Source organism: Jaculus jaculus, chromosome 1, assembly GCF_020740685.1.
Source record: "Jaculus jaculus isolate mJacJac1 chromosome 1, mJacJac1.mat.Y.cur, whole genome shotgun sequence".
In the NCBI taxonomy this organism is placed as follows: Eukaryota; Metazoa; Chordata; class Mammalia; order Rodentia; family Dipodidae; genus Jaculus; species Jaculus jaculus.
Genome location: NC_059102.1, coordinates 266,443,701 through 266,456,508, shown reverse-complemented (window position 1 = coordinate 266,456,508; position 12,808 = coordinate 266,443,701). Strand labels below are relative to the sequence as shown.

The 12,808-nt window shown below is 41.0% G+C and overlaps 1 protein-coding gene across 6 annotated transcripts in view; it reads right to left on the bottom strand.

Annotated features, from left to right (window-relative positions):
* Wwox (WW domain containing oxidoreductase) overlaps positions 1-12,808 on the bottom strand; it is a 1,097,314-nt gene that overhangs the window by 1,071,894 nt on the left and 12,612 nt on the right. For all 6 annotated transcript variants that reach the window (XM_045140876.1, XM_045140880.1, XM_045140889.1 and 3 more), the window contains exon 4: positions 12,452-12,630. In XM_045140876.1, the coding sequence (XP_044996811.1) occupies positions 12,452-12,630 (179 nt within the window). The remainder of the gene's footprint in view (positions 1-12,451; positions 12,631-12,808) is intronic.

Genomic DNA, 12,808 nt, shown 5'->3' with positions numbered 1-12,808 from the left:
GGCCCACAGGGAGCTTCTTTCTACAAGTATGAGGTTATTTTTCTCCAATTGCAAGCAACCCTTTCCCTTAAAAAATTCTTCATTATTGCAATACCATGTATTATTGGATCCATGCAAAATAATGACATGGCTGGGCATGGCGGTGCGAGCCTGTAACTCCAGTAGATGGGAGGCAGAGGCAGGAACATCAGTTAAAGCCATTCTGAGTTGCATACAAAATTCAAAATTAGCCTGGGCTATGGGAAACTCTGTCTCAAAAGAGAGAATGGGAGGGCTGAAGGGATGGCTTAGTGATTAAGGCACTTGCCTGAGAAGTCTAAAGACCCAGGTTCGAGTCCTCAGGATCCACATAAGCCTGCTGCGCAAGGTGGCACATGCATCTGGAGTTCGTTTGCAGTGGCTGTAGACAGTTGTGTACCCATTCTCTGTGTCTGCTCTTTTCTCTCGCTCAAATGAATTAAATATTTTTTTAAAAAGAGAAAGAAGTTATATTCTCTTGGTTTTATAAATGAAGAAAGTTGGGCTTAAAATACTGCCTTGGGTCACATAACAAGTTAATTGCTACCCCACAGTCACAGTGTAGTTATCCTCCTGCTATGTCCCAGAAATCTCCAACAAAGGTGCCAAACCTGTTTAAGTGATGATAAAAGTATCCTTTAATACTGACTCATTTTTGGATATACTCAGGACAGCAAATTTGGACATTTAAACTTAATACACCAAACAAACCTACAGACCATCAAATTCAAATGAGCAAGTGCCCTCATGCCAATCCCAAAAATAAATGTGACAATGAGATATGTTTTGCTTCCTTCCAACCCCCTACTTAAGATTAATGTCTTTTGTTTTCTGACTCCTAAAAACTCAACCTTGTCTCTTTTACCTGATTCTTTTTGCTAGAGGAAGTTACTATCCCACTTTCAACTATATAATTTTGTACCAAAGGCAAGTCAATGACTAAAGCAGTCATGCAGACAGGTCATTTTGGGACAAACGTGGAGGGTCAAGAGCCAAGAAGCTCAGAGAGCACACCACACAAATTTCAGGTGTATCTTGGTCCCTCACCTCCCACTATAGTGATAGTCACAAGTTAAGTGAGTCAAGTGCCATCAAGGGTGGTCAGGCAATCCTCCAGGTGCCTGATTTCCTACCTGAACAATTGTGCTAAGATAGGAATATCACCTGTGTCACACAGGTATAGAGCTGGGCTCCACAGAAAAAAAGTCGCCTGGCCTGAGTTACTGGGTTTGGGAACTAGGTCACATCTTTTTCCAAAGAATTCATTGCCTACACCTCTCCAGACAGAAACCAATCAAGTCCGCCCTGAGTGTCAGCAGAGCTGTTTACAGCAATGGTGCAATTTCACTACATAGGAGATGGACTCATCAGATGAGAAAATGCGCAGAAAGCTCAGACATGGGTGTGGATGTGTGTACTAGATTAATAGATGGTCTCCAGGAAAACTGCAAAACCAAAATCCTCAAATCCTAACAACTGCTAACTCGGAGCTCAGCCCCCCGCTGTGAGCTGGTCAATGGGGATCTTGAGTTTTCTGGGTACTCCCCTTCCCCCACAGTGCTCAGGATGAGCGCTGTAGCTGGCAGGCTGGGTAAGATGCATGCCTAAAAGGCTTCACTTCTGTGAAGTTGGGCCACATTGGGCCAGCTTCTCCATGAACCGCCTCTTCATCACAGGACTGAATATGTACTTAACACAGCAGACTCTTAAGAGATAAATGAACTTCTAAGACAAAATGACATTTTGAAAATTAAATTATACTGCATGGAACAAGCAATCAATCAGCAATCAATATTATCCAATAGTCATGCCCACAAAATGAAAAGGCAATTCATAAAAGAATAAATACAAATGACCAGGCATGAATAACTGCTCAATCTTACAAATAATCCAAGGCATGCAAATTTAATGGGTATTTTAAAAAATGCCATTTCCAAGGTTGGCAAGGACTCAGGGCAAATAGGCATTCAAATTGGTATAACATTCCAGGGGTACAGTTTGATAAGACAAATCAAAGCTAGGGAGGAAATGCCTTGATTCAACAATTCTGACTAAAAATAAAACTATAGCATGCCACAGATGGGTACAAACATTTAATTACAAAATGTGTCTCCATTCCGTAGCTATTAAAATGCTGGAATCCACCCAAATGTGCCACAATGGGGGAATAGTTAGAACCATATAATGGAATAGTATGCAACCATTTAAGATGTGGAAAGGTTAATGGCAAGGAAAGATTCTGCCCACAGCTTAACAGAAAATCACAAAAACAGAAGAGAAGAGAAGCAATGCCTAGAATTACTGATGCTGAATATTACTCATACACCTCTAGCTAGTAACAACTTTGATGTTTTGTTTTGTTTTGTTTTGTTTTGTTTTGTTTTGTTTTGTTTTATTTTGTTTTTCGAGGTAGGGTCTCACTCTGGCTCAGGCTGACCTGGAATTCACTATGTAGTCTCAGGGTGGCCTCGAACACACGGCGATCCTCCTACCTCTGCCTCCCGAGTGCTGGGATTAAAGGCGTGCGCCACCACGCCCAGCTGATTTTTTTTTCTTATTCACGCTTTTTAAATTTTTCATGGGAAATATATTTAATAAAAATACATTTTAAAATAATAACTTAGATGAGAGCACAGAGAGCTCTAATTCAGCTCAATGAATACCTGGCATAAGTACAAGTTTGACAAACACTATTTCCCTTCTCCAGGAACTCTTTCCCAACACCAAGAGGAACTCCACAAAGTACTGCTGTCCTAACCCATGATCAACTTGGGAATAATTTACATGTGCCCCATCCTACCCTACAGGTCCACCCTTCCTTAGCCTTCGCAGACTGCTGAAATAAATTCGATTATAGACTTGGGATTAACAGAGCAAGTAAGAATGAGTGAGCTTTTAGGAGGGGGCAGCACTTTGCAAGGAGTGTGAATTATTATTTCTCAGAGCAGGAAGGTGACAAATACAGTGGACAGGTCCTCGGGCAAGGAGTCAGAAATTCTCTGCTCCTGTCCTACAGGCACCATCCAAGGACTGTGCAATCTCAGCCAAGTTACCACACCTCTCTGTTCTTTCATTCTGATACCAGCTCAGGACTCCTGTAAGCCCTGCGGTGAGAATTAAATAAGACATAAAGAACCTTTCTACATTTTAAAGGCCTATGACACACAGAGCTATCATGATCAGGCAACATTCACCTGAACAACTAAGTATAAAGGCAACTAAGTATAAAGGCATGAAAAGGTTTTAAAGTTCTATACAACTAAGCAAGAAATGTGACTGTTTCTCTTAGTGAGATTTGTGTAAACCAATAGCCTAACTGAAATCAGCTTGCTCCCCATCCTCCACCTACAGGGAAACAGTAAGCCACTTGGAGTTTGGATCCCACCCCTACACACATGCACGCAAGCACACACGCACATACACCTGATTTTTCGTTCATGCATGCCTCCTTAGAGCTCCTTAAAAGCTAGTACAAAAATCTTAATTTGCTTCCAAAGACAGCTGTCTGAATATAGCTTCTATATTCTCTACTACCCTCTCCCCTAAACACCACCACAACCATCTCCTGAGAAACAATACTGAAAGCCTGCCATGACTTTGGACCATGTGGCCTACTCAACATTTCTATATGCCCACCCAGCTGAGTTTGGTAGGCCAATACTTGGGCTTCATGGAATGTACTGTTCATTAAAGTCTGAGAAGATAGTTTAAGTAAAATAAACAAAAATTCCAACTAATCAACTGTGCTTCTTGACCAGCAGATGAGTGTCCTAATCTATGAAATGGCTGCAAGAAGGCCCACTTACTGACCCAAACAGTTTTAGAAAAGGTTGGAGATGTTCATGTAGACAAGGTATGTGCTGACAAGGTGGGAAAAACAGAACCTGCATCACACCAAACCTGTGACAGCCATGGCATTTCACCTTTATTACAAAATCTCTTAACACTTCCCAACAACCATTTACTTTCAAAATTTTATTTCTTAGGCAATGGCCATATTTGTGTGTTGAGTGACTACAACATCCTGACAATGGAGAAACAGTTGTGCAATGCTACAATACGGATTCACAATCTTTTGACTATTCCATTTTCAAAAGGAAAAAAAGATGCTGAGAAAGAGAATAATATACATAAAAGTATATAATAGAGTATATTCATCTTGCCTCCATTTAAAATTTGAAAATAAGCAGTTTATAAAGCCAAACCCAAGTTATTTTCTTCTGGGCCAAATTTCTGTTTGACAAGTGAGCTATGTGATGGACGGGCTGGCTCAAACATTAGTGGTAGTGCCAACAAGAAAATCACCCTCGAGACTCCAAATGCAGAGCACAGCCTGTCTGCTCATGTCAGGCACTGGGTTTAATACAGCCTCTTATTTCAGAGGCAAATACTAATCCCAAGAAGATAAATTTTCTTCTAGTACCAGAATACATCATTTTATAGTTAAAATATATTTATATAACACTAGGTAAGGCAGAGGACAGATGAAAAAGAGGTCTCTATTCTTGGGAGAAGGGGTGTGTACATTTATATGTTTAGTCACAAAGGCATTCTAAATAACCTTAAACACTAACATTAATATTTAAATTGACCATCTCCACTTAGAAAAGAAGATCAGATTATTGATAGGGCAGTACACTCAAAACCAATAATGTCATGAAAACCCTGCCCTTGTGGAATTTGGCAGAACAAGCTGCTCCAAGAATACAATGGACCTTTTATTAAATGATCTGTTCATTCCTGGCCTTTTATACTAACAAAACAAAAACAAGAAGCCAAGAAAGAGAAAGAGAAACAGGACACTAGTCACAGTCTTCACTGTTAACTCTTACCACTGAGTAGGACTCGTCCTAAAAGATGTTAAGAAAGGAAATGGCATTTAACAAAAGCAAAGCCATCAGAGGAAGACACCACGTTTGTTAAATTCTATCGAAAGACAATACAGCCCTCTAGTGGGGAATGAAATGAATGCATGCACATTTCTGCTTTTCGGCTGATAATTAAGAAAATATCTGGAATACCTTCATTACAATTTGTACTACACCACTGTTAGGTAAAAGCAAAAAGAAAATTATTTCAATGGGATTTTTATGTAAAACTACTTCCAGGGCTGGAGAGATGGCTTAGTGGTTAAGGCGCTTGTTGCAAAGCTTGAGGACCCAGACTCGATTCTCCAGGACCCACGTAAGCCAGTTGCTCATGGTGGCACATATATCTGGAGTTCATTTGCAGTGGCTAGAGGCCCTGATGCACCCATTCTCTCTGTCTCTCTCTTTCTCTCAATAAATAAATAAATTAAAAATAAATAGCTGGGCATGGTGGTGCATGCCTTTAATCCCAGCTCAGAAGGCAGAGGTAGGAGGATTGCCATTAGTTCAAGGCCAGCCTGAGACTACATAGTGAATTCCAGGTCAGCCTGGGCTACAGTGAGACCATACCTCAAAAAAAAAAAAATATATATATATATATATATATATATATATATATATATATATATATATATATTTCCAAACCTTCAAGTCTGGCATACCATCATAAAACAGGGTAGGAATCATATTTTTAAGTATGTTTTTTAAATTACGATTTTGAATCATTGCCATAAAAATATTATCTATATTGAGTTTTTACATGGGATTATCAAATTGCACAATGAGAATCATTAGGATATTTTTAATTGGTCTTTTTTGGTACTAAGATATTATGTAATTTTTTTTCTATGTATTTTTTATTTACTTGAAATAAAGAAGCAGAGAGGGGATGGGTGCTCCAGTCACTGCAAACAAACTCAACACATGTGCCACCTTGTGCATTTGGCTTACATGGATCCTGGGGGATTGAACCTGGGTCCTTTGAATTTGCAGGCAAATGCCTTAACCACTAAGCCATCTCCCTAGACCTTCTATGTATGCTTTAATGTCCCAAGGATATTCACATGTAAAATGGTTATTCAAGTCATAAGATACTAAATCTCAATTACAAGGTAATGTCAGTCAAAGGCTTTTCTTAGCATTGTCAGAAAGTGTCAATAGTTCCCAACTGGGTGTGGACGGCACAGGTTTAATCCGAGCACACAGGAGGCAGAGGCAGGACTGCCATAGTGAGGCCAGCCTGGGCTACACAGTGAGATCCTGACTCCAAAAGAAAAAGAAAGGAAGGGAAGGAAGGAGGGAAAGGAAAAAAAGACGTTTTCTGAAGTTTTTCAAAATGAAGCAATTTCAAATCATTTTTGCAGAAGGAGAATGGTAGTCACAAACATTTCTAATTAATTCCCAAAGGTCAATGAAATTACTTGGGTATTTTCCCCTCTATTTAGTGAGCACCAGGTGGTTCTTAAAAGACAAATACTGAGATCCCAGCAGCTCAAATCTCATCTACTGAAAAGGAAGCCAAGCTGGTATTTCAGAATCTGAATTGCAGTGTCTTTAGCTTTACCCAGGAAAATGACATGTAAGGTAGCTTGCAGCCTTAAGAGTTATAAGATTGTTAATAACAAAACAACAAAAAATAGTAGTCAATGTCACAGCATAATCCTGAAGGGAAAATTCAGGAGCAGTTGGGTAAGGAAAGGGAACAGGGTAATGGTATCAATGTGGCCCACAACTGGTAACTATGGACTTAAAAACAAGTATATCCCCTTCAAAAGGAAAACTGCAGAACCAGCAAAACTGACACAGGCATGAATTCATCACAGTGATGATAGCAAATCTTGCCAGAGCGGAGCTGAAAACCTCCATGTAGAACAGCTTACAGAAAGCTGGAGAAAGCTATGCTGCATGCAGTTCCATGGGAGAGAGGGGAGTCATCAGTGGAGATAAACAGCAGACATTGCAAACCTTAAATTTGGCCAGTCAGGCCAAGTGAACCAACAGGTGCAATGGTGGCACATCTGTTATGGGGGAAACCAACTGCTCCCTAATTGGAGTAGAAGCCCATTCCAAGGGACATCCCTGTTACTGGAAATTTGTGATGGGAGGTCATGAGCCCTGGCAGTGTAACGTCTGCTGGTGTCTGGCTAAATGCATATACTACACTCAACCAACTGCCCTGCATAGTAAGCATTTCTCTTAATGTTCATACCCATATATTAATGCTACTCTCACTTTTGGTTAGAGAAGCTTCTCTTTTCAGACGGTGGTGAGATGACTCAAAAGGCACCATAGTGCTGAAAAGAAGTGACAAAGGAGTGCTCAGCACTGAAACATCTTTATCACACTTTCCAAGGTACAGGGTCCATTGCAAAAGAGGTGGTAGAAAGAATGTAAGAGCCAAAGGAAGGACAGGAGTTCTTACAATGCACTCTTCCAGATACAAAATAACCTGTGTATCCATATCTCATAATGCCTGGCACTACCTACACAAGACCCTCATAACAGGAGGAAAAGATGATATCAAAATAAGAGAGAGACTGACTGAGAGGGAGAGGAGATATAATGGAGAATGGAGTAGTAAAGGGGAAAGTGAGGGAGGATTATCATGGCTTATTGTCTATAATTATGGAAGTTATCAATAAAAAAAAATTAAGTGTGGCAACTACCCTTCACAGCACAGCTTCAGCATGTGTCTGAGGAAGAAGACCCCAAGTTTGTTTTGAACATTTTATTTATTTTTTTATTTGCAAACAGAGAGAGAAAATGGGTGTATTAGGGTCACTTGCCACTACAAACTCCAGATGCATAAACCACCCTATGCATATGGCTTTATGTGGGTACTAGGGAAGCAAACCCAGGCTATCAGGCTTTGCAAGCAAGCACCTTTAAGTGCTGAGTCACTTCTCCAATCCAAGTTTTTACACATTACCTCTGAACCAAGACATAATTGTATTATACTACATGAACATTTTTGATGTCTGTGCATGAAAACTTGATAGCTTTATTTTGTTTCAAGAACAACAAAGTTAAGGGTGACTGACAGCTTGAGCACATACTGTTTGTATCCCAAAGCACATAAACTTTGAATCTCTCATGAACCTTGGAGAGAGGATCACACACCATAAGCAGAAAAGTAAAGCACTGGTCCTGAAGTACATCTCATTGGCATATACCAACATGGTCAGCTTATTATTTGTTCCGGGGGGAGGGGGGGGAACAGCTTTGCTTTTGTTAATGGGTCCTCTGGCTCAAAAATCGAAACCAAGCCAGGCTATTTCAGATTGAAACCACAACATCTGATGTGGTCCAGCATTATAAAGGTTCAAAAGGTGAAAGGCACTTTTCATTCTGACTAAACTCTAGAAAGAACTGAAAAATTAAATGCAAACCACTGCCGAGCTAAGAAGGGAGTCAGAAGAAAGTATTATCATCATTACCACTGAACACTAGACTGGAAGTAACTAATTTGCTTGTACTTGTTAATAGGGTTTTAATCGGTGTTTGACAAAATCCTTACTGTTCCTCCGTAAATATGTCAAAATAAATCCATCTGCTTGTGGCATCAATCCGTATGGGTTTCAAATGCCTTTGAACAAGACAACAAAGCAGCTGCTGTCCCACATGTGGACATCTGACAAGGCCGTCATTATAAAGAGCCTGTCCATGAGCATGTCATCCTGTAGATTCAACAGGAGCACTTTCCACTCAGATACATGGACACTCAGCCAAATCTGCTCAGTGGACAGGTTTGCTCTAGAAAAGTCCATGGACTTTACACAGTGGGAGACGCCCTAGCTTGAAACATTCTCTCTCCTGAGATATCTCAGTACTTAGATGTGGTCATCATCATGTTGAAGCCGTTTCCATTCGTTTTTATGAACTCAGCCAGCCAGCCAGCTGCTAACTCCAAAGAGCCGTAACCACCTGCCCCTCCAGCCCATCTGTGCTGCACACAGACAGCAGGGAGCTCCTCCCTTGTCTACTGGGTAGCAGTCAGGGTGTGGGGTGTGGGGCTCCGGGCTCTTGATCTGCGAGCAGAGGCTCTGGATGAAGAGATGGCTCCCCTGGAGACTGAGATGCTGATCTCCTCAGAGAGGTCCACAAGCTACAGCTTTCAATCTAAACTTCTTCATGTTCAGAAAGCTGGTTAAACAAAGGTCAAGGAGAGAAGAATGTTAGTTCCTGAGTAGACAACACCTGAACCTTTTAGCTCACTAGTAAGGGAGAACTGAAGTAAGGAGGGGCAGATGTCGGAGGGATGGCTCTGGCAGTTTAAACATAATGTGTTGGCCACACACTTTCTGAAGCCTGGGGCATCCCACTTATGCAGACTTCATCTAAACTGTGGCCAACATACAGAAAGGGGGCAACCCTGCTTGCAGTAGGGCTAGACCACACAATGCAAGAGTAGTAAACATTTTCAATATAGGGCCAGTTAGAAAATTCTTTAGGCTTTTTTGGCTACATGATCCTGCTGTTAATTACTCAAATCCTGGTGTTAATTAAATGGACATGGCCATGTTCCAATAAAGTTTTAGTCATAAAATCAGGTAGTCAGATTATGCGAGACAGCTATAAGTTTACCCACTGCCAATTAAGACAGCTGGAGCCAGTCAAGAGAGGCAAGGATGCCTACAAACCACAGACAAAAGGATTTCTTTTTAGTGGTGGCATATGTCAATAATCCCAGTGCTCAGGAGAAGCAGAAGGGTCATGAGTTGGAGGACAGCCTGACCAACATTACAAGTTCAAGGATCGCTCAAGCACAAAGGATTTCAAGAAATGGTAACAGTGTCTATATTCCAGAATCATCCTGATCTTCTTTCCCTGAATTAAGAATTTCTCCAAATGCCTTAGTAACATTGAGCATCAAAAATTCCAAGTTAGTTCTGTGTCAGTTATGGCCAGGGAAGAAGGAGCAGGAAAAACATCATCTACCTGGAGATTACATCAAAGGGGGCAGGGTCAATCAAGGGAGACAAGCTCCCTCTGCTTCAGAGAGCTTTATCACTGGCAGTTCCCTCTCTCCAACAAGGCAGGAACCCCTGCAATACCATGCTGACAGTAGATGAGGTCTGTCTCTTCAATGGTGGAGTCCCCACTCTCAGAACAAAGCTTGCTGTTGTCACAGCCCACTCCACTTCAGAAACAACTGAGGGCAAACAGGATGCACAGGAAATGGTCACCATGGTGTGGCCCAAGGAAAGGAATGCTATGGCCGGTCAAAGGTGACATAAAAGGTAACATCAGTGGTTTGGGGAATAGATAATCTACCCTGCAGTCAACTATTTCATTCAGAGCAGGCAGAAATGAACACAGTAATAGCAGTCTACATATTGTCAAGTTGTACAGCTGTGTAGAAGGAAGCACTTTCTCCAGAAGCCACAGACTACTTGGGCAAAGGCACTTTCTAATGCCACAACACAGGATACAAAAGCCAGTTCAATTATAATAAAAACCATGTGTGTATCTTCAGACTCTTTTCTACAGAGATTTATACAGAAGGAGTAATTTCCAAGGATTCAACTAACTGGGATTTGCAATATATTCTTTCAAAAATAAAGAATAAAAATACGCACTACCCAATAGACTTCATTGGGTCTAAGGATGAAAAGGGGTGGCAGGCAGGCAGTCTTAAGAGCCATTTGCAAGGGTACGTGGGAGCTGAGACATTCCTCCATCCAACCTATCCTGAACTTCCTGACTGGCCACTTCACTAGAATTGGACGCTCCACCTACACTGTCCACAAAGCCAACTGTGGACACAAAGAGGAAGAAGTGGGAGCTGTAAAGAGGCACAGTGTTCATGCCTATGAAAACCTAGGCATCTGAGAGTCATTGTGATCAACAACATATTTCCTCTCCATGCTTCAGAATCTCCTTGTCTCTCTCATAGTTACCCAAACTTAGATCCTTCCCTATACTAAACCAGCTGAAGTCTAAATGACACCACCATACACCTGGTATTGTAAGTTGAAAGTACACCAATCACAATCAATGATTTGCTATCTAAATATCAGGAAGAGCAGCTTGAATAGGAAATAATCAGTCACACATTTTACTTATGAAAGAAAAAACTATCTAACTACAAGATTAGGAGAATGAAATCTTTTTAGTCATTTCCTAGTTCAGTGGGTGTTAAATAAACAATGGTATTTTTCTTAAGTCTTTAAATCCTTAATTTTTTTTTTTTTATTTGCAAGGAAAGAGAAAAAGTGAGAGAGAGAGAGAATGGGTATACCAGAGCCTCTAAATACTGCAAACTTCAAATACATGTGCCACTTTGTGCATCTGGCTTTACGTGTATACTGGGGAATTGAACCTAGGCCAGCAGGCTTTTGCAAGCAAGCACCTTTAATTGCTGAGCCATCTCTTCAGGGCTTAAACCTTAAATTTTCTAAGTTATTCTTAAATAGAGCACACTAGGCACACAATTAAAATTGCAGTCAGCACACTCAACAACACAGTGCTTCTGGGATACTAAGGAGCCAGTGTGATTATTAATCCTGCATCACCTGTTTTAACAGTACTAACAATTAACCATAATATACCCCAGTGCAGAAGTTGAGGATCTAGACTGGACATTCTGAGCCCAGGATGAGGTCTTGGAGATGACTTTAAGTAAATCCCTATTCATGTTTTTTAAAATTCCATTTGCCCCTTACCTTAGTAACAGTGCAGTCAAAATGGCTACCTTGGTATTGATTGTTAGCTTGGAGAAGCTGTGCTACAGTCACTGGCCCTCTAAGAAGGTATCCTCACCTCCAGTGCCTGCGTGACAATTGGGGAAAGAGTTCTAGAGGCTGAAGGAGGAGTCTTCAGAATTAAGAAAGACAGAAAAAGGAGCAAGGAGAAGATAAAGCTCATTGAAGAGGTGAGATGGATAGACAGTGGATATAATTCCACTCTGTAATCCGTCAGCAAGATGTATATATTCCCTTTCTAAAGCTGCCAGCACCCACTCTGAGGCTGCTGTTTCAACATCCCTGGAAGCTGAGAGAAGCCATGGACCCCATATGGTCATTGTGGTTAAACATTGGCAAGGAGGAGGGTTAATGTAGAAGTGAAGACAAGGACAAATTCTCCAGGTTTGTGAAGAAATAAGATACTGTTCCCACAGGAAAACATTACGCTGCAACCAGTGGAAATCTGCAGTACCCTTGGCTCCAAAGTCATGATACATTGTTGTCCCTGTATCCCATTACCAATCAATTTTGGTTTGAATAACCCAGGTAATTGGAATATGTCCACACACCACACAAACCAGGTCAAAAACTCATATGGAGCTTGTTGTCCCTAACCTCTGAATACCAAAATAGCCATGGTCTTTTGCTGAGTATTCAGCTTTTAGCAACTTCAAGGTCAGCCCCTACAAAGCCCCCACAAGAACACTGGGATTAGAATAGGGGCCGTGATTTTTATGAAACAATAACTGGAAAGGCTATAAACACACTCTTAAATTAGAGAATCACTATAAAAATTTCATTGCAGCTAGATTTAAGTGACTTTTATTATAGTAGTCACAAAAAATAAGTAAAATAAGACCACATATGCTAAGAGCCTACCTATTCCTGAATTCGCTCCAGTAACCAGGACCACCTTGCCGGTGAAGTCACGGCCCTGCAGGATTTCCATGGCGGTGGTGCTGCCATCATATCGCTGTCTGGTGGCTGGCTTCGTTGGATTATCATCCACAGTAAATGCCAGTCTTGGATCCAAGTAGGTGGTTCTTTTATTTATATGGCTACAAAGAAGATAGAACAATGAGCTCACACCAGCAAGAACAAGCACTTACAAACATAAGATGATTTTATACCTAAGGCAAACCCCCTCATTCATAGACCAAAAGACTTCTCTTCAACATGAAAAGAACCTGGGCATTTCTAGAAGGTTCTCTAATGCTGCTTCTGTGCCAAGCAACA